This window comes from Grampus griseus (genome assembly GCF_964374135.1).
Source record: "Grampus griseus genome assembly, chromosome: 16".
Taxonomy (NCBI): Eukaryota; Metazoa; Chordata; class Mammalia; order Artiodactyla; family Delphinidae; genus Grampus; species Grampus griseus.
Window position 1 is genome coordinate 77,303,783 of NC_139010.1, and position 26,178 is coordinate 77,329,960.

General features: G+C 46.1%; 1 protein-coding gene across 1 annotated transcript in view; it reads left to right on the forward strand.

Annotated features, from left to right (window-relative positions):
• HTRA1 (HtrA serine peptidase 1) overlaps nt 1-26,178 on the forward strand; it is a 55,762-nt gene that overhangs the window by 14,207 nt on the left and 15,377 nt on the right. The window contains exons 2-3 of the mRNA XM_082674115.1: nt 15,956-16,055; nt 16,469-16,673. Coding sequence (XP_082530241.1) covers nt 15,956-16,055; nt 16,469-16,673 — 305 coding nt within the window. The remainder of the gene's footprint in view (nt 1-15,955; nt 16,056-16,468; nt 16,674-26,178) is intronic.

Genomic DNA, 26,178 nt, shown 5'->3' on the forward strand with positions numbered 1-26,178 from the left:
TGTGAGCTGTACCAGGCATCTTAGATCACAGGAGGGGGGTGTCTGCCCGCTAGCGTATGGGACGTTTCCTCGGCTCCTATAGACTGACTGCCTGTGGGCTCCTGGGCTCAGCCAGATTAGGGCAGCATCTCCATCAGGTCCTGAGCACGTGTGGTGCTTCTCAGTACTTCATGTGCACTCTGGGTTTTAAAACAGATGAGTTTGGAAAGTAGGCAGGGCCAGCCTCATGGGTGTGCCACCCCCTCAGGAGGAGCCCACCCCTGGCTTAATGCCCTGCTGTGACCAGCTTGGAATTCTTAATAATTTTGGAACAAGGGCCCTCCACGTTTTCCTTTTGCACTGGGCTCTGCAAATTATCTAGCTGGTCCTAAATGTGGGACGGTTTTTGAGAACATGCTGTTCCCGTTGAATAAAGGAGGATTTATTTCTTTTCCCTCGAATATACTGTGTTTTGTTTTCCCAATTAGCCCTGCTCACCAACTCTGTTGAGAATTTGGAGAGCGCGATTGTTCTTGCTGGAAGGGGAGGTTGCGTTGTTCATCTTGAATCCTGGCTCTGAGCTCTCGGGCCTGGAAGTGGGAAGTGTGTCCCCACAACTGCAAGAGCTGCGGGGGACTGGAGGCTGGGTGAAAGGGCTGGGACCTGGAAGGGAGGCCACAGAGGCAGAGCAAAGAGTCCAGCTGGGGAGCCAGACAGATGGCCGCTCGCCAGCTCTGAAGCTTTGAGCATCGTGCTTGACTTCTCTGATCCTCCGTTTGTTTCCCCATCTCTGTAGCCTGGAGGTAAGATCCTCCCTGCAGGTTTGCAGGAGTGGAGAGTGTGCATTAAGGAATCTTGGGAGATAGAGCTGGGGACTCAAAGCCACGTGATGGAGGGAGTTGTGGATGAGACAGGAGATGGGGATGTCCTTGGGGGTCCTGCAGTAAGTTCATGCACCCCAAGTGGCAATTACTCAGGGAAGACACCGAAAATGGGCCAGACCTGCCCGAATTAGAATGTAGAAGTGGGATTCTTAGAAGTTTCAGAAGTGTGGGAGGAGCCTTTTGGAGGTGTTGAGATGCACCGGGGAGTGCAGGGCTGAGAACTGGGAGGTGAGAACCCAGCTCGTGGCCTCGAGACGGGCATGGGGTTTAGTGCTTTTTGTGCTTTTCTCATTCAGGACTCCCAACTCCCAGAAGTAGTGGTATTATCTCCATGTTGGAGGAGGGGAGAATGAGGCTTGGACAGGCAGAGCCGCTGCCTGAAGCGACACAGCTGTGAGGGGCAGAGAATCGGGACTGGAGGCCAGGTCTGCTCTGGAGTCACTCTGGCATTAACAAGGAGGCTTGCGACCTTACCCAGCCTTGCTGACCCTGCTAAGAATGTTCTGAGGTTGGAGTCCAGCTTGGCCTTCCTGTCTCCCTCGGACACTCTGGGTTTGTGAACCTGAGCTGCTAAGCCGGGGTGGGAGAGGGTGGGCAGCTCCGCATGGAGAAGGGACAAGGGACCAAGGGACGGGGCCGAGGGACAGAGCGTCCAGATCCAATTCTAGGCCAACTGTAGCCAGATGTGGAGCAGGGGCCATCCTGGAGGGCCGCCTTGGTCCTCCTACAGTGGAAACAAACTTATGGTTACCAAAGGGGAAAGGTTGGGGGGAGGGATACATGAGGAGTTTGGGAGTAACATATACACACTACTATGTATAAAATAGATAAACAACAAGGACCTACTGTATAGCCCAGGGAACTACACTCAATATTCAGTAATATCCTATAAGGGAAAAGAATCTGAAAAAGAACAGATATATATAGATTTAGATGTAGGTTGATATGTATAGATATGTATAACTGAATCACTTTGCTGTACACCTGAAACTAACACGACGTTGTAAATCAACTCTACTCCAGTATAAAAACAATTAAAAATCAAGTGTATCCATGGCACACTGGCCATGGTGACTTGTCGGTCGCTGAGAGTCCTGGCTGGCAGAGGCGGTGTGTCCTGTAGGTGTAGCTCAGGTGTCCTGCTGGCCTGGCTCGGGCATCCCCCTCTTAACACTGTGAGCCAGCCACGTGCTCTAGGGGGTCAGGGAGCCACGAGGGTGGGACCCAGGCCTGGCCCCTGGGCAAGATTTGGTACTCCCACCTACGCCTGGCAGGTCCAGTTTAATGGGATCTGAAAGGGGCACCCTCTTAAGAAAAAGAATTCACAATTATGAATACAGCAGTAGGCATGGAAAGGATTCCTTACTTAGACAGAAAACAAACTGCCACAAATTAAAATTTTTTAAAGTGGACAAATTCTACAAACTCCACAAAACCCAGAAAACTGTCATGATGTTGTTAGTAACTACCGGATCCACTTTCACCTTTAAAATACTCCTCCCCGCCGCCCCCCCCCGTATTTTTTGGCTGTAGATTCTTTGATCGCCTTTTCATGTGACATATTTTGTAATGTTTCCTCTGAAGAGAATAGAATTATTTCTTCTTCTTATTGTCATTATTATTATTACTACTATTATTGTTAGTTTAGTCTTTCCTCTGGCATATTTCTCCACGACCCACATACTTCCAGGCCAGATCACCGTACTCTGTACAACCTGTGGCCTGCAGTAGGGGCACTGGCACGGTGGCATTAGCAGTGCCCCTGGAAACCATTTCTGTCCCAGGATAGATAACTAGAACCAGAAGTGACTTCAAAGCACATAAATTAAACGCAAAGCAAAATGATCCCTCTAGTTTTACTTTCCTCTTAGCCACATCCCCAAATGCCCACAGCACTCCGACAGGACAGGAGATGTGTGACGGAGGGAAGGAGACAATGGTTTCAACCAACTGCAGTTTAAATATTTCATTTCTACAGATTTTCCAAAAGCGTTTGCTTTGGAAAGCTGAATGCTTTGCTAGAGCCCTCGCAGGACAAATGCGGGCCGGCTCTAGGGCAAAGCCTTGTTTACCTTCACTCTAAATCCACTTATGCTTTGGATTATTGTAGCTGTGCTGGAATTCAGGATTATCCACTGGAGAGAGCCCAGGAGACCTGGCCAGGGTTCCCAAAGCTTCATGGTTTGTGGGCACCCTTGATGTCTCAGTAATTTTTCATGGCACCTAGGCCAAAAGAAGGATCTGACAGTTCCATTTATCAAGTATTATAATTAGGTCCCAACACCTTAATAAGTTTTTGTGTCCTTGTAACCTATTAGTCATTTGACAAAAAAAAAAAGAAAAGAAAAATGATATTTTAATTTCATTATTCAATAACCACAATTACTTAACAAAATTAATACAAATGATCTTTGCACACCTGTTGGGAGCCACACAGCCTCTCAGATCTTGGAATCAGATTGGACACTGCCAACCCATTTCCAGTTCAATATTGATTTTTGTACAGTACTTTCTTTTAATCACAGAGACCACCAGAAATCCAAATTCACAAAATATGGAATCATCAAAAGAATGTAGTGCAATCTGATTTTGAAACCGTGAATGGCCTAGAGCTCGTTCTCAAGGTGTCCAACAGATATCAAGTATCGCTGTGTTTCCCCAGAAGACATGAAATATCCTGTGAGTTTGCTATGGCACTCAGGGGTGGTTCAGGGCAGAGTGAGAACAAATGCATTAGGACCGGCAAGACTTCTTTCTTCTTGCTTCACCTCTCATCTTTACCTGACACTTTTGCCTTAAAGATGAATGAAACACACATTTTGATGTATTTAAAGCACATGTGCAATTGTGTGTTAAATCTTTTGAGAGAAACACAGGTAAAAGTCTGTCCTTTGATTCGTAGTCCCCTCGTGATTTTCATTTTCACTGCAACAAATTTTCTTCAGTGTGATCTTGTATGTCCAGTACTTAACTTACTGTCTGGCTTTTTTTTCAGTAAACACTTAATAATGGAAGTGTCTGTTAATTCTGATTCTGATAATAATCACTGAAACTTTTCAACACTGTGTCTCTCTTTCCTCATGTAAGTAAGTTGTTGAAAGTAATTAAGAAGTATCATCTGTAAAACTCCAGAGATGATGGTTCCAAGGAAGCAGCATTTGTGGAGTTTTGCGCATGACTAGTAGTTTATAAAGGGGAAAGATGAATCATTATTATCTTTGGATGGGAATCTGGCAATTGTAAAACTCGTAAAATTATAGTAAATGGCTACACTTAATGGGTCATTTGTTGTGTTTAAAATTATGAATGATAAATATTTATTAGGGAAGTGGAAAGATCTGTCTTTGTAAAATGTTGTGACATCATTCTACTAATCCTAGTTATTCACAATTTTTCTGTTTAAAATCACGTAGTACGTCATTCAATTTTCTCTTTTTGAGAATTATTTTGATATCCTAGGTTCTTTGCTTTCCACATAAATTTTAGAAATAGCTTATCAATTTCTACAAAAACTCCTGCTGGGGTTTTCACTGGGAGTATGTTGAATCTGTAGATCAGTTTTGGGAGAATTGATAGCTTAATAATAGGGAGTCTTCTGACCCACATGTATGATGTCTCTCTCCATTTATTTAGGTTTTCTTTAATTTATTTCAGCAGTTTTGTAGCTTCCAGTGAACAGGTCTTGCACATATTTTATTCAACATTTTCCTAAGTATTTAATATTTTTGATGGTGTGTTATGATTGGTATTTTTAAAAATTTCAGTTTCCAATTGTTTACTGCTAATACATAGAAATACAATTGATTGTGCATATTGACCTGTTACCATGTGATGTTGATAAACTCACTTATTCTACGTAATATATTTATAGATTCTTTTTCTGTGTGGACCCTTATGTCATCTGCAAATAAAGACAGCTTTATGTCTCCTTTCCAATCTCTATGCCTTTAAATTTCTTTTTCTAATTAATTATTCTGTCTAGGACTTCAATAAAATATTGAATAGAAGTCCTTGCCTTGTTCTCATTTTTAGAGGGAAAGCATGTAATCTTTCACTGTTAAGTATGATGTTAGTTTTAGGTTTTTTGTTGATTCCTTTTATCAAACTGAGGAAATTCTCTTCTATTTCTAGTGTGCTATTTTTTTATATGAATGGACGTTCAATTTTGTCAGATCTTTTTTTGCGTCTATTGAGATGATCGCTTGGGTTTTCTTTTTTAGTATGTTAATTTGGTGAATTACGCTATTTAGTTTTCAGATGTTACACCAACCTTATTTATCCTTTCCTGGGATAAACCCCACCTGGTCATGATATAGTATCCTTTTTCTTATATTGCTGAATTCTATTTGTTAAAAAATTTAAGCACATTTAGTCTGTGTTCATGCTGGATATTAGTCTATAATTTTCTTTTATTTATTTATTTGAATTTTATTTTATTTATTTTTTTATACTGCAGGTTCTTATTAGTCATCGGTTTTATACACATCAGTGTATACATGTCAATCCCAATCTCCCAATTCATCCCACACCACCCCCTCCCCCCCGCCACTTTCCCCCCTTGGCGTCCATACGTTTATTCTCTACATCTGTGGCTCTATTTCTGCCCTGCAAACCAGTTCATCTGTACCATTTTTCTAGCTCCCACATATATGCATTAATATATGATATTTGTTTTTCTCTTTCTGACTTACTTCACTCTGTATGACAGTCTCTAGATCCATCCACGTCTCTACAAATGACCCAATTTCGTTCCTTTTTATGGCTGAGTAATATTCCATTGTATATATGTACCACAACTTCTTTATCCATTCACCTGTCGATGGGCATTTAGGTTGCTTCCATGACCTGGCTATTGCAAATAGTGCTGCAGTGAACTTTGGGGTGCATGTGTCTTTTTGAATTATGATTTTCTCTGGGTATATAGTGGGATTGCTGGGTCATGTGGTAATTCTATTTTTAGTTTTTTAAGGAACCTCCATATTGTTCTCCATAGTGGCTGTATCAATTTACATTCCCACCAACAGTGCAAGAGGGTTCCCTTTTCTCCACACCCTCTCCAGCATTTGGTGTTTGTAGATTTTCTGATGATGCCCATTCTAACTGGTGTGAGGTGATACCTCATTGTACTTTTGATTTGCATTTCTCTAATAATTAGTGACGTTGAGCAGCTTTTCATGTGCCTCTTGGCCATCTGTATGTCTTCTTTGGAGAAATGTCTATTTAGGTCTTCTGCCCATTTTTGGATTGGGTTGTTTCTTTTTTTAATATTGAGCTGCATGAGCTGTTTATATATTTCGGAGATTAATCCTTTGTTGATTGATTCGTTTGCAAATACTTTCTCCCATTCTAAGGGTTGTCTTTTCGTCCTGTTTGTAGTTTCCTTTGCTGTGCAAAAGCTTTTAAGTTTCATTAGGTCCCATTTGTTTATTTTTGTTTTTATTTCCATTACTCTAGGAGGTGGGTCAAAAAATATCTTGCTGTGATTTATGTCAAAGAGTGTTCTGTGTTTTCCTCTAAGAGTTTTATAGTGCCTGGTCTTACATTTAGGTCTCTAATCCATTTTGAGTTTATTTTTGTGTATGGTGCTAGGGAGTGTTCTAATTTCATTCTTTTACATGTAGCTGTCCAGTTTTCCCAGCACCATTTATTGAAGAGACTGTCTTTTCTCCATTGTATATCCTTGCCTCCTTTGTCATAGATTAGTTGACCGTAGGTGCGTGGGTTTATCTCTGGGCTTTCTATCCTGTTCCATTGATCTATATTTCTGTTTTTGTGCCAGTACCATACTGTCTTGATTACTGTAGCTTTGTAGTATAGTCTGAAGTCAGGGAGTCTGATTCCTCCAGCTCTGTTTTTTTCCCTCAAGACTGCTTTTGCTATTCAGGGTCTTTTGTGTCTCCATACAAATTTTAAGATTTTTTGTTCTAGTTCTGTAAAAAATGCCATTGGTAATTTGACACGGATTGCATTGAATCTGTAGATTACTTTGGGTAGTATAGTCATTTTCACAATATTGATTCTTCCAAATCGAGAACGTGGTGTACCTCTCCATCTGTTTGTATCATCTTTAATTTCTTTCATCAGTGTCTTATAGTTTTCTGGATACAGGTCTTTTGTCTCCCTAGGTAGGTTTATTCCTAGGTATTTTCTTCTTTTTGTTGCAGTGGTAAATGGGAGTGTTTCCTTAATTTCTCTTTCAGATTTTTCATCATTTGTGTATAAGAATGTAAGAGATTTCTGTGCATTAATTTTGTATCCTGCAACTTTACCAAATTCATTGATTAGCTCTAGTAGTTTTCTGGTGGCATCTTTAGGATTCTCTATGTATAGTATCATGTCATCTGCAAACAGTGACACTTTTACTTCTTCTTTTCCAATTTGTATTCCTTTTACTTCTTTTTCTTCTCTGATTGCCGCGGCTAGGACTTCCAAAACTATGTTGAATACTAGTGGCGAGAGTGGCCATCCTTGTCTTGTTCCTGATCTTAGAGGAAATGCTTTCAGTTTTTCACCATTGAGAATGATGTTTGCTGTGGATTTGTCGTATATGGCCTTTATTATGTTGAGGTAGGTTCCCTCTATGCCCACTTTCTGGAGAGTTTTTATCATAAATTAGTGTTGAATTTTGTCAAAAGCTTTTTCTGCATCTATTGAGATGGTCATATGGTTTTTCTTCTTCAGTTTGTTAATATGGTGTATCACATTGATTGATTTGCATGTATTGAAGAATCCTTGCATCCTTGGGATAAATCCCACTTAATCATGGTGTATGATCCTTTTAATGTGTTGTTGGATTCTGTTTGCTAGTATTTTGTTGAGGATTTTTGCATCTATATTCATCAGTGATATTGGTCTTTAATTTTTGTTTTTTTTAAATTTTCTCTGTCTGGTTTTGGTATCAGGGTGATGGTGGCCTCATAGAATGAGTTTGGGAGTGTCCCTCCTTCTGCAATTTTTTGGAAGAGTGTGAGAAGGATGGGTGTTAGCTATTCTCTAAATGTTTGATAGAATTCACCTGTGAAGCCATCTGGTGCTGGACTTCAGTTTGTTGGAAAATTTTAAATCACAGTTTCAATTTCATTACTTGTGATTGGTCTGTTCATACTTTCTATTTCTTCCTGGTTCAGTCTTGGAAGGTTATACTTTTCTAAGAATTTGGCCATTTCTTCCAGGTTTCCATATTATCAGCATAGAGTTGCTTGTAGTAGTCTCTTAGGATGCTATGTATTTCTCAGATGTGTGTTGTAACTTTTCTCTTTTCATTTCTAAAGTTATTCATTTGAGTCCTCTCCCTCTTTTTCTTGATGAGTCTGGCTAATGGTTTATCAGTTTTGTTTATCTTCTCAAAGAACCATCTTTTACTTTTATTGATCTTTGCTATTGTTTTCTTTGTTTCTATTTCATTTATTTCTGCTCTGATCTTTATGATTTCTTTCCTTCTACTAACTTTGGGTTTTGTTTGTTCTTCTTTCTCTAGCTCCTTTAGGTGTAAGGTTAGATTGTTTATTTGAGATGTTTGTTGCTTCTTGAGGTAGGATTGTATTGCTATAAAGTTCCCTCTTATAACTGCTTTTGCTGCATCCCATAGGTTTTGGATCATCGTGTTTTCATTGTCATTGGTCTCTAGGTATTTTTTGATTTCCTCTTTGATTTCCTCAGTGATCTCTTGGTTATTTAGTAGCATATTGTTTAGCCTCCATGTGTTTGTGTTTTTTACGTTTTTTCCCTGTAATTGATTTCTAATCTCATAGTGTTGTGGTCAGAAAACATGCTTGATATGATTTCAGTTTTCTTAAATTTACTGAGGCTTGATTTGTGACCCAAGATGTGATCTATCCTGGAGAATGTTCCATGCACACTTAAGAAGAAAGTGTAATCTGCTGTTTTTGGATGGAATGTCCTATAAATATCAATTAAATCTATCTGGTCTATTGTGTCATTTAAAGCTTGTGGTTCCTTATTAATTTTCTGTTTGGATGATCTGTCCATTGGTGTAAGTGAGGTGTTAAAGTCCCCCACTATTATTGTGTTAACTGTCGATTTCCTCTTTTATAGCTGTTAGCAGTTGCCTTATATATTGAGGTGCTCCTATGCTGGGTGCATATATATTTATAATTGTCATATCTTCTTCTTGGACTGATCCCTTGATCATTATGTAGTGTCCTTCCTTGTCTCTTGTAACATTCTTTATTTTAAAGTCTATTTTATCTGATATGAGTATTGCTACTCCAGCTTTCTTTTGATTTCCATTTGCATGGAATATCTTTTTCCATCCCCTCACTTGCAGTCTGTATGTGTCCCTAGGTCTGAAGTGGGTCTCTTGTAGACAGCATATATATGGGTCTTGTTTCTGTATCCATTCAGCTAGCCTGTGTCTTTTAGTTGGAGCATTTAATCCATTTACATTTAAGGTAATTATCGATATGTATGTTCCTATTACCATTTTCTTAATTGTTTTGGGTTTGTTTTTGTAGGTCCTTTACTTCTCTTGTGTTTCCCACTTAGAGAAGTTCCTTTAGCATTTGCTGTAGAGCTGGTTTGGTGGTGCTGAATTCTCTTAGCTTTTGTTTGTCTGTAAAGCTTTTGATTTCTCCATCAAATCTGAATGAGATCCTTGCTGGGTGGAGTAATCTTGGTTGTAGATTCTTCCCTTTCATCACTTCAAACATGTCATGCCACTCCCTTCTGGCTTGTAGAGTTTCTGCTGAGAAATCAGCTGTTAACCTTATGGGAGTTCCCTTGTATGTTATTTGTTGTTTTTCCCTTGCCACTTTCAATAATTTTTCTTTGTTTAAGTTTTGCCAATTTGATTACTATGTGTCTTGGCATGTTTCTCCTTGGGTTTATCTTGTTTGGGACTCTCTGCGCTTCCTGGACTTGGGTGGCTATTTCCTTTCCCATGTTAGGGAAGTTTTCGACTATAATCTATTCCGATATTTTCTTGGGTCCTTTCTCTCTCTCTTCTCCTTCTGGGACCCCTATAATGTGAATGTTGTTGAGTTTAATGTTGTCCCAGAGGTCTCTTAGGCTGTCTTCATTTCTTTTCATTCTTTTTTCTTTATTCTGTTCTGCAGCAGTGAATTCCACCATTCTGTCTTCCACGTCACTTATCCGTTCTTCTGCCTTGGTTATTCTGCTATTGATTCCTTCTAGTGTATTTTTCATTTCAGCTATTGTATTGTTCATCTCTGTTTGTTTGTTCTTTAAATCTTCTAGGTCTTTGTTAAACATTTCTTGCATCTTCTCAATCTTTGCCTTCATTCTTTTTCCGAGGTCCTGGATCATCTTCACTATCATTATTCTGAATTTTTTTTCTGGAAGATGGTCTATCTCCAGTTCATTTAGTTGTTTTTCTGGGCTTTTGTCTTGTTCCTTCATCTGGTACATAGCCCTCTGCCTTTTCATCTTGTCTGTCTTTCTGTGAATGTGGTTTTTGTTCCACAGGCTGCAGGGTTGTAGTTCTTCTTGCTTCTGCTGTCTGCCCTCTGGTGGATGAGGCTACCTAAGAGGCTTGTGCAAGTTTCCTGATGGGGAGGGACTGGCGATGAGTAGAGCTGGCTGTTGCTCTGGTGGGCAGAGCTCAGTAAAACTTTAATCTGCTTGTCTGCTGATGGATGGGGCTGGGTTCCCTCCCTGTTGGTTGTTTGGCCTGAGGCGACCCAGCACTGGAGCCTACCTGGTCTTTGGTGGGGCTAATGGTAGACTCTGGGAGGGCTCACGCCAAGGAGTACTTCCCAGAACTTCTGCTGCTAGTGTCCTTGTCCTCGTGGTGAGCCACAGCCACCCCCCACCTCTGCAGGAGACCCTCCAACACCAGCAGGTAGGTGTGGTTCAGTCTCCTATGGGGTCACTGCTCCTTCCCCTGGGTCCCGATGCGCACACTACTTTGTGTGTGCCCTCCATGAGTGGAGTCTCTGTTTCCCCCAGTCCTGTTGAAGTCCTGCAATCAACTCCCGCTAGCCTTCAAAGTCTGATTCTCTGGGAATTCCTCCTCCTGTTGCCAGACCCCCAGTTTGGGAAGCCTGACTTGGGGCTCAGAACCTTTACTCCACTTCTGTGGTATAAGTGTTCTCCAGTTTGTGAGTCACCCACGCAGCAGTTATGGGACTTGATGTTATTGTGATTATGCCCCTCCTACCATCTCATTGTGGCTTCTCCTTTGTTTTTGGATGTGGGGTATCTTTTTTGGTGAGTTCCAGTGTCTTCCTGTTGATGATTGTTCAGCAGTTAGTTGTGATTCCGGTGCTCTCGCAGGAGGGAGTGAGAGTACGTCCTTCTACTCTGCCATCTTGAACCAAATCCTCTTTTTTTTTTAAATTAGAAAAGACAATTCTTTTGGCCACATGGCATGTGGGATCTTAGTTCCCCGACCAGGGGTTGAACCTGCGTTCCCTGCATTGGAAGCATGAAGTCTTAACCACTGAACCACCAGTGAATTCCAGTCTATAATTTTCTTATAATATCTTTGTCTGGCTTTTATATTAAGGTAACGCTGAGTTCATAAAATAAGTTGCGCAGTGTTTACCTTCTTTTTTTTTTGCGGTACACGGGCCTCTCACTTTTGTGGCCTCTCCTGTGGCGGAGCACAGGCTCTGGACGCGCAGGCTCAGCGGCCATGGCTCACGGGCCTAGCAGCTCCGCGGCATGTGGGATCTTCCCGGACCGGGGCACGAACCCGCGTCCGCTGTATCGGCAGGCAGACTCTCAACCACTGCGCCACCAGGGAAGCCCTACCTTCTTTTTTGAGGAAAGTTTGTGAAGTGTTAATATTGTTTCTTTCTTAAGTGTTTGGTAGAATTCGCCAGTGAAGCTGTGTGGGCCTGACATTTTCTTTCTGGGAAGGTTGTTAACTACAAATACAACTTCTTTAATAGCTGTAGGATTATTTGGGTTATCAATATCTTCTTCAGTGAGTTTTGATAAATTATGTCTTAAAAGAAATCTGTCCACTTTTTCTAAGCTGTAGAATTTATGTGCCTAAATTTGTTCACGGTACTTCCCTATCATGCTTTTATTGTCTGTAGGATCTGTATTGATGCTCCCTCTTTGACTCCCTGTTTGCCATTTTTGTCTTTTCTCTTTTTTTCATTCATCGGGAATGTAGGAAATACCTTACTTTCATGTTTCTGAATTACCAGCTTTCCGTAAATGGCAGCTGTTACCGAATGCCAGCCGGTTCCAGCTTTCCGTATGATAATGGAGTAGCTAGAAGGGCCCGGCCTCAACCCGGCTTGAGACGTCCCATCCTCGTTACCTTCTGCCGCCTCAGTTCTGGCTTAATTAAACACGGCCCTCACTTCATAGAGGGAGTTATATTTGTCTTCTTCTGGTGAGGTTGGTTACTCCATGGGAATTTGAGGGAGTGCAGCTGGGCTTCAGTTCAGGCTAGACTACCCTGCTGACACAGTCCCTGTCTCCCAGTGGCTGCAGGTTGCCCTGGTAAGCTGGGGAACAGAGTACATGTCAAAGCCAGAAAAACCGGCTTACCGCACACCTTCCCCTTGACCTCTGCCTCTGCACTTGTGGCCACGATGGCCCTGTTAGGAGGAGCCTCTAAGACGTACACAAATTTGCCAAGGTGAGGAGAGTGGTTCTCTGGACACTTTCACCTCTCCCTTTACTTCTCTGCTGTGCCCCTGAGGTAAGTGGTGCTCACACCTGTCCAGAGCTGCCTACTGAGCAGCACCTCCACTAGTTCTTTTGTTTTTTCATTTTTAAACTATGCCATAACTTGGCCAAGCACTTCATCATATACAGGAGCTCATAAAATCAGCATCAAAAACACATGGAGGTAGGGCTTCCCTGGTGGCGCAGTGGTTGAGAGTCCATCTGCTGATGCAGGGGACACAGGTTCGTGCCCCGGCCCGGGAAGATCCCACATGCCGCGGAGCGGCTGAGCCTGTGAGCCATGGCCGCTGAGCCTGCGCGTCTGGAGCCTGTGCTCCGCAACGGGAGAGGCCACAGCAGTGAGAGGCCCGCATACCGCAAAACAACAACAACAACAACAGAAAAAAAAACAAAAAAAGAAAACACATGGAGGTAGATATTATTATCATCACATTTTATGGACAAGGGGAGAAGACATGGAGGAGTAAGGTGACATACTAAGGTCACATAGCCAATAAGTCCCATACCAAGTGTCACACTCTGATCTTTCTGAGACCAGAGCCTGTGCTCTTACCTATCCTCCCCATGCTGAGTGGCCTGGATGCCCCAGCCCTCCATCTGTCTGCATCACTTGGAGAGTGAGTTGTGGCAGAGCCAGCCCAGGTCCATCTCTGGAATTCTCCACCCGAGTTGACCCCTCTGGAAGGAAGATAGTTGACCCGCAGTTGAAATCACAGCAGGTGGGGCCAGCCAGGGTTTCTAAAGACCACAAGGCAGCAGCAGCTTCCTTTAGCTCGGTGGACAACCTTTTACATGGAGCAGGACCCTAGCATTGAGCCAAGCTGCTCTTAGCAACACTCTTATTCCTCATTCTGAAATTGCATTTGGAGAAGACAAACACTTCTTTGGTTTGACGTTTTGCCCATCTTTGGACTATTAGTTGATAGTTCCTTCAGTTCAGTTGTTTCTGCTCTATTTATTTCTCCCATTAACACAGATCCACCAATGATAATAGAGGTCACCCGTTGCTTTTTTTTTTTCCGGTACGCGGGCCTCTCACTGTTGTGGCCTCTCCCATTGCGGAGCACAGGCTCCGGACGCGCAGGCTCAGCGGCCATGGCTCACGGGCCCAGCCGCTCCGCGGCATGTGGGATCTTCCTGGACCGGGGCACGAACCTGTGTCCCCTGCATCGGCAGGTGGACTCCCAACCACTGCGCCACCAGGGAAGCCCAGCAGGTGGATTCTTAACCGCTACACTGCCAGAGAAGCCCCAGGAAGGCTTTTCCGATGGTACCATATGAAAGGGTTCTGAAAGCAAAAATAATAAATATTATGCTACCATAAATTTGTTGAGTTAGTTAATCTTGCTCAGTAGTTGCAGATCTTTTTCTGCACCTTACAAAAATCAAGCTATGCAAAAAGAGAGCAGATTCCAGCCCTGAAATAAAGCAGCTCAGAGCCCAGTAGCCGTGACAGACAGGGGCCCTTTGTTCATCGATGGTCTTTCACTTCCAAGAAGGAAAGCTTGGGAGAGGCAGGCTGGTACCCGAGATGTCCCTGTGCCCAGGGGTATTGAGCTGGAGAACTGAGGTCCCTGGTGGGGACACACAGCCCAATCTGTACAGATGCTGTGATGCCACTGGGGATGCCTGTGGACACGCAGCTCTGAGAGCCACAGAAGACTTGAGAGTGTCACAGCTTTCACAGCCTGGCACCTGGAGAACGGCTGTACCCCTGGCACAGAGGGGTGTGTTTGTGTGTAGGAGTGTATGTATCTGTGTATACGAGTGTAGCTGTGTGAATGTATGTATGTGTGTGAGTGTAAGAGCGTGTGTGTATACAAAAGTGTTTTGGTGAGAGTCAGAGTCTGTATGTAAGAGCGTGTGTGCATGTGTATGTGCGTATGTGTGTGGATGTGTTTATGTGTGTGTACATGTGAGTATATGTATATGTGTGTACGATCATGAGTGTGAGAGTGAGTGTGTTTGTGAGCATATATTCATGAGTGTGTAAGTGTAGGTGTGGGCGTGTGTGTGTGTGTGTGTGTGTGTGTTGGGAGCACAGGCCCTTTGGTTAGCAAGGGGCAGTTTTGCAGGCCTGTGGTTTCCTTTTAAACCTCAGCCTCCTTGCGAACCCCCGTGTGTGAACGGTGAGGGAGGGAGACCAGCTGTGGTGAAGGGTCAGGGTTCTTTTCCTTTTATTTCCTACTCATCATGGATCAGTACTTTTGTAAAATATGCTAAAAATGAATTACTACCAAAATATAGTTTAAAAAGACAGAAAATATCAGCCCCGATTTAAAATTTTTAGATGCAAGAAGCGTAAGATTTCTCCGTCAAATTTCTATGAAGGTTTCTGGAAGCTCCCTGTGAGTTCCTGCATGGGGCCAGGTGGCAGCGGGGCTGGCAGAGCTGCTGGGTGCAGTCCTGTGCTCGACCCACGGGCCAAGGCGGAGAGGAGGGAAAGGAAGGGGTGCGGGGGTTCTTGGCTACAGACTGGCCTGGAGCCCCTCTGCTGTCTCTCTGCAGAGAGACTTGTTCAGGGGTGTCAGCAGGTGGCACGGGTTTGGGGTCAGAACAAGAGGCTCAGGCTGCCTCTGCCACCCGTGTGCCCGCAGAATGGGGGCTCCCAGCCCCTGAGTCTCCAGGAGCTCATTTCTGAGGCAGATGCCATGGGTGTGCACATCGGGCTGGTGGTATCTAACTTCTTGCCTTGCTGGGAGGCCTACATCAGATTTGTGATTGACAGCTTTGTCTGAAAGGAGCTTTGCAAATGCCCACCGTACGGGGGGTTCCCTCATTACAGTGCATATGTTTATAGAGAGAATTATGGTCATTCGATTTTCTCTTTTTTTTCCCCCCAACAGAATCAAGGCATCTCTTGTGTCTTTTGGCCTGGGATGTCCTGGGGTCGGGGAAATGGAGTGAGTGCTTAAGATGTGGTGGGAAGCTGCTCTGGGGACAGACAGCAGGAAAGACACCATCTGTGCCTTTGCCTTAATGCTTTTTCCTAGTAGCCTTTTAAATCTATAACACTTGATGGGCATCTTGTCAAAAACAGCCTCAGCCCTCCCCTCGACAGCGGCGGTGTGCTGAGAAGGGCTGCTGTGTGGTGCTGCGGGAGTCGGGGAAGGGACACTGGTGGACGGTGTCATGTCAAGGTGGCCCTCGGGCGACCAACTCTTTGGAAAAATGTAGGAGGCCCGGATATCTGCTGGAGCCTCTGGTTCAACATTCTCGAGGTGAAACTATTGAGAGCAAGGAAGCCAAGACAAGAGGTCATCTTTGGTGGGTTTTGCCGTCTTATCTGAGTGGGTATTTCCTCAAGAACTAGAAAGGTCTTTGCAACTGAGCCCAGTTGCAAAGGGCTCTTGTCCTCACCCTCCTTCAGGTTTTCTGGCTCTTCTAACCTATATCTTTCTCCAGGTGGCCACAGCACAGAGCACAGCACCTTTTAAGTGTCTCGTCTTTGTTTCTGTTCTCAGGGCAGGAAGATCCCAACAGTTTGCGCCATAAATACAACTTTATTGCCGATGTGGTGGAGAAGATTGCTCCTGCTGTGGTTCACATCGAACTGTTTCGCAAGTAAAGAGAGCCTTCCTTTTGTTCCTCAGCCTCTGAAGCTCCCACCGAAACCGCTGCCATTAGCAAAACATCAGATCTATTTAAAGTGTCCCTGAATATAGTCCTACAGGAAGATAAGCATTTCTCCCTTGGGATGTTTTCCTGTTTGACTACTTAAATCTACATTCTTGACCCTTCTAGATATTTTAAGAACCTCTGGTTCTGAAGAGATTCCCTAAGAATATTTTCTAAGTGGAATGTTTGGATGCGTATAGAAGTCAGTCTAACGTTCCATTTTTTAAAGTTAAATAAAGCCAGTGTGTCAGGTAACAATTGCTAGACGCGTGCTGCAGTTACAGAATCGGTTCATCAGTGTGTCTCAGAGCTGATCTGAAGATGTTTCAGCCTTAACCAGGTACTTTTTTTGGTTCTAGGCTTCCTTTTTCTAAGAGGGAGGTGCCTGTGGCCAGTGGGTCTGGGTTTATCGTGTCCGAAGATGGACTGATTGTGACAAACGCCCACGTGGTGACCAACAAGCACCGAGTCAAAGTTGAGCTGAAGAATGGTGCCACGTATGAGGCCAAAATCAAAGATGTGGACGAGAAGGCCGACATTGCACTTATTAAAATTGACCACGAGGTAAGTGTGTGCCCCACCTGCAGAACCAAGTTCTCAGGTGCCTTGACTGACATTTGGCTAAATCTGGAGAGGTCAAAAGGCACCAGAACTCCCTGATCTCATGAGATTCTGAAGCGGGACCAAACCAGTCAAGTCTGGACCAAAGGAGAACATTTAGGACATGCTGAGTGTGACCTGGGGTGGGAGAGGGGAGGGAGCTCATGGAAGCTTCTTTAATAAGCAGGCTATCAGGTGAGAGGTTTTTTGTTTGTTTGTTTGGTTTTTTGCGGTACGCGGGCCTCTCACTGTTGCGGCCTCTCCCGTTGCGGAGCGCAGCCTCCGGACGCGCAGGCTCAGCGGCCATGGCTCACGGGCCCAGCCGCTCCGTGGCATGTGGGATCTTCCCGGACCGGGGCACGAACCCGTGTCCCCTGCATCGGCAGGCGGACTCCCAACCACTGCGCCACCAGGGAAGCCCTCAGGTGAGAGTTTTCACAGTAGTGTTTTCAATTTTTATAAAAGAAAGCAATAGGTTTATAAAGAAATGAGTAGGTAAGCAGTGAAAATTGAGTTTCCCTTCCATTCTTAGCCCTGAGGCAACTGTGGCTGCAGATTTCTGTTCCTTTGTGCACTCATCACATATAGAGAATTTGCTGGGTTTTGAAGTTAGCCATCATTAGCATGTGAACAGCCACTCTGAAAACAAACCAGGTCTCCCAAATTGGGTTTTTGCAGAGTTACTAGGTGTGTTTTAAAACAATACTCCAGGTAGATAGCTAGTGGGAAGCAGCCGCATGGCACAGGGATATTGGCTCGGTGCTTTGTGACAGCCTGGAGGGGTGGGATAGGGAGGGTGGGAGGGAGGGAGACGCAAGAGGGAAGAGATATGGGAACATATGTATATGTGTAACTGATTCACTTTGTTATAAAGCAGAAACTAACACACCATTGTAAAGCAATTATACCCCAATAAAGATGTTAAAAAAAACAAACAAACAAACAAAAAAAAACAATACTCCACACAAAAAAGTTTTGGAAACCGTGAATTAAAACAAAGCTAATGGATTTTGTCCTCATAGCACTTCTCAGAGCTTTTAATATGCTAACGTGCATATGACTCTCCTACGAAAGGGTGTGTACTCTAAACTACAATTTTCTGAGTGTAGACTTTTTTTTTTTTTAAACAGAGACACAAAGAGCTCAGTTTGGGAAAAGGTTTGCTTTCTTTTGAAATATTCTCCATGTAGGCATTTTTGTTCTGTTGATTTGTTTAGCAGTCTTCATACCTGAACTTAAATCCAATTTTTTTAGACCATCAACAATTCCCACTCTTTGGTACGTTAGTTATGGAGGGTTTTTTTGCTGTGTGGCAGGTGCCTAGAGAGATGGTGTTTTCTGGTTTCTCCACGCTCTTGTCATTTTCCAGACTTCATCTGGAAAGAGGAATCAGGCTAGGCTGGAATCTTGTTTCCGGCCCAGGACAAAAGATCATAGACCTCGAGCCAGGAGGGATCTTCTTCTCCGGCTCTCTGTACATTTTACTTGATCCAAGCTGTGAAGTCAGACCCAGGTGGTACAGCACGGGCTGTTTATGTTTGTGTTGTTGATTGGGACAGAAACAGGCTCTGCGCCTGGTGTAGGTAACTAGGTAACTGGCCTTTAGCGATGTCTCAATTGCGTATTATTTCCGTTAGGTTACCGTGGAATTTCTGTAACAACTAATCTTTCAAAATGTGTTTATCGGTCACAGTATAATCATAATAACTTCTACTTGATAAGCTCCAAAGCTGGACCAGGCTCTGCCTTCATTTGTAACTTTCACCTAATCTGCACGATAGCTGTATTATTGCCATTTTATAGAGGAAGAAACAGGGGTTCAGAGAGCTTAAGTCACCTGCCCGAGGCCACACATCTAATGCTGTGGTGAGGTTATAGCCTCCGAAGCCGGCCAGGCTCCCCAAGTGCCCAAGCCCGTGACCGTTATGGGAGGGACGCAGCCTGGCCTTTTGATGTGATGGGCTGACTCAACTTTAAATAGCCCACTGGGAGGCTGGCGCACCCCGGCTTAGGTTCACACTGCGTGAAAGGTGTCCAGGATGTGGTAGTCTCACCGGAAGGAGGTGACCAGAATAGCATAGCCTGTGGCCACACGCGGGACTTCTCAGCTCCACCGAGCCCTGGGGAAGCAGCCAACCTTGCGGGCTGTCTGCAGGCAGGGCTCCGGTCTGGGTGCTGCGTGAGCTGCCCCCGCGGGCTAATTTCATGTTTGGCACGCGTGGGTGCAGCCCATGCAGCTGCTCTGGCCGGGGGATATCCTTTCAGCTTTTGAGCCAAGGTGGCGAGTGTATTCTCCTGCCATCCCTGGCATGTCCCGGCTGGCTGTGAACCATCTCCCATCTCGACAGACCAGCTTTGTAAGGTGTTTCTGACCTGGCTCCTACTGTCCCCGGGAGGCTAGCCTTCCTGCCAGCAGCGCGCTATTTGAGATGCGTTTCTAGCCCAAGAAAAAGGAGCTTGAAAATTTAAAGTCGAGCTAACGTGGCCTTTCAAAATGGAATCGGAAATGAGAGGATATTAAATTGCAGACGCCCACACAAGAGACTGGTTTCCACTGACTAAACTACTTTTTTTTTGCTGATTGCGGTTGGAAGTGGAGAGAGTAAAAACATCTCTTCCAGCTCTTTCCATTTTGTTCCGTTAGTCTGATGATTGATTATTTAGGAGAGGGGGCTGCGGACTGGCTTGTAATCAGGCTCAGTTTGGAGAGCCTCTCACCTGGGTGAATACAGATGTGCCCGAGCACATGACAAATGTGCCGGCAGCGCTGGGGGTTGAGGTGAGCTTGCCTCGCGCTGTGTCACCTCAGCAGCGAGAAACAGGGCAGGAAATCTCAGAGGAGGCAGAACAGAACCAACGAAAATTGGACTTGAGGGTTGAAGTCACTCCGAATGGCGCTTGCCGTGTGAGGTCAAGGCCCAGCCTCCCCAGGGCTATTTGCTAATAACCCAGTGGAACTGGTGTGACCGCCCCCCGCATACACGGGCCCAATGGTTAAGTTGGTGCCTTATACTCTGGTCTCATTTCCTCCCCCCAGCACGAGGATTTCACTTGAAGGGCTCTCCATTACTTAAACAGCCATCCTCCTTCCTGAGCATGCGATTCTTGCCACTTTTAATGAATGAAAATTACCATGGACATCTGTTATCACTGCCCACTTTTCACCCCGTCCCCCCTTCTTCAGGGAGCAGAGGCCAGCATCTCCTTCGGGGTCCATTTCTCCCCCACTGGAAAGTCTTGAAGGGACCACCAGTCATGACACCCCGCTCTCTGGGGCCAGGTGGACACGGGACCCATCAGACCGAGCAGATCCTCAGCTTGGAGCAGCGACTGAATGCCACCCACGGAAAAACAATATGGGGGAAGCTGGTGTAGCCTCTGCTGCCGGGACCCCGCTGCCCCCTGAGTTCCTGCCCTTTCTGAGCCTGATCTACCTACTTTCCCTTCCATTTTGCAAGCCCCACCTCACATCTTCCGTACACCTGCCTCGGCTTGAAGTTGCCAGAGACGTTTCTGGGCTTGCGACCAAAGGAATTTTTGCTTCTCACTGCCGAGCGGACACATGTGCGCTCACTTTCCCCGCTGAGTTTTGAGCCAGGAAGAACCTTTGGAAGAAAGCTCACTGGGCAGAGCAGCTGTCTTTCCCTGGTCTGCCGCTCCCACCAAGCTGGAGAAGGAGGATGTCCCCCAGCAGGCCCATCCCCTCCAACCACAGGCGGCCCGGATATCTCTTTCTGTGCTTCTGTCCTAGGATTTGCAGCTCCCCTTTCCTCAGGACCATGACTGGGACCAGCATTCATCAGGGGAGGGAATGCCAGCTGCAGGAAGGAAGGACAGTGTGCATGCAAACAGTTTAATAGAAAGCAGCTTTGAGGGCAGACTAGTTCAGCCTTACATAAAAACGGTTTCCAGATGTGTTGAACATGACACTGGCTGTGTCTGCAGAACATTTAAAAATTTCCTCCAAAGGCAGCATTTTGTCTCTGCAGTTTTTTTGTTTTTTTTGGTGGTACGTGGGCCTCTCACTGTTGTGGCCTCTCCCGTTGCAGAGCACAGGCTCCGGACGCGCAGGCCCAGCGGCCATGGCTCACGGGCCCAGCCGCTCCGCGGCATATGGGATCTTCCCGGACCAGGGCACGAACCCGTGTCCCCTGCATCGGCAGGTGGACTCTCAACCACTGCGCCACCAGGGAAGCCCTGCCTCTGCAGTTTTTTTGCTGAGTAGTTCAGGGGGAGAGAGAGAGAGAGAGAGAGAAAATATTTGGTTTCTTTAGGCCAGAGTGCAGGACAGAAATACCGGGGATGTACTGAAGAAGGTGAGAGAGGAAAGTTACTTTTGTCCCAGCTGCTTTTCCGCTGTGTTGATTAGAAAACAGGCAGGAGAAGGTCATCTGTCCTCCCGCCTTGATGATTGCAACTTTCAGATTGGGTCCTGTCTGCCCTGTGTAAACCCCTTCACACACTCTCTGTTCTTACAGAGAGATCGTAACTGCTTACAGGGCCTTGGAGGGGCGCCCCACTCTACCCCGCACTCCTCCCTCTGCCCCTCCCCCTCTCTGCTACCCCCCGCCCCCCATGCAGGGCTGTTCTCCTAGGGCCTTGGCCTTCCCTCCCTGGGGTGTCCCCATCCAGCTCCTCCACAGGTGACCTTCCTTGTCCTTCAGGCCTTGGGTTAAATTCTGCCTCTGCCCCAGACGGCCCTTCCCTGACCCCCTACCCCGGGGAGCGCCCCACGTCCAGCCTCCCCTCGTCACTCTGGGGCTGTATAACCCCGGAGGTGGTCACATTTCCTCGTTCATTTGTCCCTTCTCGCCCCCTCATCGTAACTCACGATCGTCTTATTCACTTGTGGATATCAGTTTCTCTCTGCTGCTGGAGTGTGAGGGGCGCGCCTGTCTTAGTCACCTGTGAGGAGGTAGAGGCTCAGCAGCAGTGTCCTGGGTGTGAACTGCGAGCCCTCCGCTCAACGGCAGGCAAGGCCGGCTGCCCTGAGGGCTCGGGGAGCGGGGAGGCACTGGGGCGCCTGCAGTGATCCGCTGCCCCCTTTCCGGCGAGGAGGTGACTGCGCAGCAGGCTGACTGCAGGGCAGCAGCCCCCAGACTCCGAGGCCAGTTCTCATCTGATCCAACGGCTGCCTGGGGTTTGGTCGGACGGCGTGTTGCTTTGCTGGGGCCCCCGTAGCTCTGCGGTCTGTGGTAACTCAGAGCCCTGGTGAGGTGGTGAGGTTTCCTGTGGGCGCTTCTACCCCGACGCCAACACCCAGGGGAATATTTGGAAGCAAGCTTGTCGAGGCTTATGAAGTGGTTTTCTTCCCTCACTCCCAGACCTGCATCCGCCCTTGGCCACCTTTGGGCCAGATGCCACCTATGGCCCTGTTTGAAGTGGCTGAAGAGTGACAGCCCTGGGCACGGGGGCTGCTTTGTGGGCAGAGGGTCCTTCTCCTGCTGAGCGGGCTCTGGTCTCTCCACGCCTGTCTCCTGGAACGTGGCCTGCTTGCAGTGGATCCGCCCCAACTTCTCTGAGTGAGGAGGGTCCAGGCGGCCTGGGGACGATGGTGGGGGAGGGGAGTGGCGGGTGCCAGGTGTGACTCGTGCCCCTCCACTCCCCCACCCTGCGCCCAGCCTTCAGCCAGTTCCCCTCAGACAACCTGATTGTCGGAAGGCGCTGACTCAGCCGCCTGAGCTCATCCAAAAGTGGATCAGATAACACAGAGCCTGTGCTGGACCGGCTCCCCATCTTCTGGAGTCTGTCACTCATGCTTGTAAAGTAACCAAGAGCTGGAATGCTGCTTGCCCTACCATAGTTACCCTCGTATTTTGTTTCTGTGTTTTTCCATTTGAATTCTTTTCCCCACTCCCTCTGTCCTGGTTGTTTTGTGGTCTCTCCTCTTTTTCTCCCTGAACTGAGAGGCCTGCATTGCATTTGTTAAAGAGGCCCCAGACCCTGTCGATGTAACGAGGCTTCTGTTACCGTATTGATTTTTACCATTTTTAGGGGGATGCAGATCAGTATCGCATTAGGTGATGTCAATCCAGACGCTGGCGTGGAAGCCGGCGTTTTTTGCTCTGGGCCAGCCTGTGTCCAGAGGCTCATGGGGACGAGGCTTCTCATTGTTCTGACTGCAGCTTCTCGTGGAATGAAAATATTTCAGTTCCCCAGACTATCAGAGCTGGAGCCCTTGTGTGTTCTCTGGCCCCATTTCAAGAGCTTAGTTGATTGTTAAGGAAATTCTTTGGCTATGTTTTTCTCTTAATATGGTAATGCTTTTTTTCACTTTGGCAGACTTTCTTCAGGGTATTTGACCAAGACTCTTATTTATGGTTCTGACAAAGCAGCTGGGTTGTCGGGACTGAATTTGTAGATGCTTCATCCGGAATGTCCCCTTCAATGAGGAGGGAGGGCATGCATGCATTGTCAGTTTAGTGAGTGAGTAGCAGTGTGTTGGGGCCCAGGGTTGGCTAGCTGTGGCCTGCAGTCCAAATCCGGCCCTCCATCTGCTTTTGTAAATAAAGTTTTATTGAAACACAGCCATGCCCATTTGCTTATGTATCAGTAGAGTCTACAGCTGCTTTTGCTGGACGGCAGCAGAGTAGAGTAGTTGGGATGGAGACCACATGGCCTGTGAAGCCAAAAGTAGTTACTCTTTGGCCTTTCACAGAAAAAGTTTGCCAACCCCAGTGTGAGATGATTAACACCTTGTTCTAAAGGAGCAAAGTGTGCTTGGACCAAAATATACTCTTAAGACCCAAGTGAGGTGAAGCACGAGGTCACTACAGGGGAAAGGGCAGAGAAGCTGATCTCATTTGCTCTTGTGGGGACTGTGCTTCTTTGCTGAAGAAGATGCTTCGGTCTTGCCGGATTAAGCAGAGAGAGGCCTTAGTTTTGACCATTTCTCTGTAATATCGGTAGAGAGGAATTTTGTGAATTTGAAGATGTTTTCCAAATTATTATTCAATTTTAAATCCTAATGATCTTTTAAGGTCTCGTTGGTTCATTCTTTCAGTTATTCCTTATTCATTCACAGAGTCCATAAATATTTATTGAGCATCTATTTGACCAAACACTGTGTTAGGTGCTGAGGATGTAACAGCAACGGGCAAAAGCCATGGAGCTTATGGTCTAGTGTGGGAAACAGGTAAACTGGAATAAATAGGGTCGTTGGTACAATGGAGGAACAGATAGAAGAAGCAGGAGAAGGCACTGGAGCTGGGGAGACCCTGAAGGTAGTATAGGCAGAGAAGCTTATCTGAGGAGGTAACATCCAAGCTGAGACGTGGAGGACAGACAGAGCCAGCCAAGGGCAAGAGCGGGGTACCTAGGGTTGCTTAGATTTCCTTTTCTGCCCATCCTGAGGACCTGGACCTGCGGCCCAGTGCAAACTTATTTCCCAGTGAGTTTTTGAGAGGCCTCCAGAACACAAGCCAGTGCTTCTGGTTAGCTGGTTCCTCTGCATATTGTCCATGTATCTTATTGGCCTTGGTTCTTTGGGGTTCGCGATCGTACTCTGGAAAGCTCCAATTTCTTATGTAGTCAATCTCCTGAGAGTCTAGAAGTGCAAAGGGTTCAGAATGAGCTGGTCGCCTCTTATTCATGGCAGGATGCAGGCAGTTTCCCAAAACTGGTTTCCTAAAACCAACCACTTTCTATGGCAAGGCAGAAATAAGACATTCTGGTGAACTGAGGACTGATTATTCTAATAAATGTGCTAAGCAACAAGTCACTTTTGTTAACTAAGGCACCAGCATCTGATAACGAGAACATATGACTCAGGGTATTTCCCTTTTTGCTTTGGCTGCCAGGCAGCTCATAGAAACCATTGGCCCTGTGGCTAGAATACTTCCTATGCCACCATTTTATGTCATAAAGAGATATGAATTAACTCATTGTAGTAAGCCCTGTGTCATTGACCATCTCAAATTATTTTTATCCAGAGGAGGTTATACATCTTTAAGAATTTTTTAGAATAAATTTTACAAGAATGATATATCCTGCATATGGAGCCACATGAGCTCTGTGTGGTCATGGGTAATGGTCACTGTGCCCTCAATTCAGTTCAGCAGTTACCGAGTGGCTGCTATGTGTTGAGCACTGAACCTACCAGAGTGAGACCACAGCCCTTCCCTTTGCGGAGCTGGTGGGTATAAGTTGTCCCTTTACCCACCTGAGCCCTGAGCCTACCACCGTATAGACGGCTGAAAACCAGGCTGCAACTGGAGTCCTTACCCAAACTGAAATGCCAGGCCCTGGCTAACCCCAGGGTTAGTCCAAATATTGGACTAATCCCAATTTTAAGATCCTAATGGATCTTTTAAGACCTGATTTGTTTATTTGTTCATATATTCACTTTCACATCCAATGATTTTCATAAATATTTATTGGCCAAACAACGCTGTAGCAGCAGTGGCTAACTTGAAGCCGCCAGATAAAAGTGGAGGGGTTGAGGGCTTCCCTGGTGGCGCAGTGGTTGGGAGTCCGCCTGCCGATGCGGGGGACGTGGGTTCGTGCCCTGGTCCGGGAGGATCCCGCATGCCGCGGAGCGGCTGGGCCCGTGGGCCATGGCCGCCGGACCTGCGCGTCCGGAGCCTGTGCTCCACGGCGGGGGAGGCCACGGCAGTGAGAGGCCCGCCTACTGCAAAAAAAAAAAAAAAGTGGAGGGGTTGATAGATGAGAAGACAAAAGTTACACTTGATGAGATGGTGTTTCTCCTACTCTCCATGCCACAAACTATATACAGTCACTGGCTGTCGGGCTCCCATATAGAAATGTTGACATGTCTATACGGGAATATTTGAAATGCCAGTGTTTCTTGATGTAGCCTAAAGGAGTCTAGACATCATGGTGCTGTGCATGAACAGTGAGGGGGAAGTTTTCTTCATCAGCCCTTTCTCTATTTTGTTTTTTCGTAACCATCCTCTGTTCCTTTTCTCTCTTTCTCTCCATCTCCCCCACTTCTCTTGTCTGTCCCACCTGAACATCCCCCCACTCATCCCACCTCTTCCCCTCCTCCCCTCCCTGTATAGCAACTGTAATATGTCAATCTGGGGAAACGGACGGGGGTAACTTGATTACACGGTCCTTCCGAGTTCAGCGCGTGTTGTGATCTCGGTGCTGTGTAGCAGATCCTTCCTGGCCTGGCCTCCCGGCTCACCTGCGCACTGCAGCCGCCCTCTCTTGGTGGTACCCTTGACCTTGTCGTCACTGATAACCTCTCCGCTCTCTAATCTGAATGCCAAGCATCTCAGTCTTGGTTCACCTCCTCTTCCCCCGGCACAGCTGCTTTATGGGCATGTGACCTGTGCCCTTACAGCCCCTATGCTCAGAACGGAACCCCGCTTGAGGGTTTAATGCTCTGAGGTCTTTGTTTTAATTTTATCTTTGAATTTTGTGCTTTGTACGTGAAGTCTGATGAGACAGCGGAGTATGTGCTGGGGCTTAGAGCCTTGGCCTCTGCCCTGTTTCTTTTCCTGTT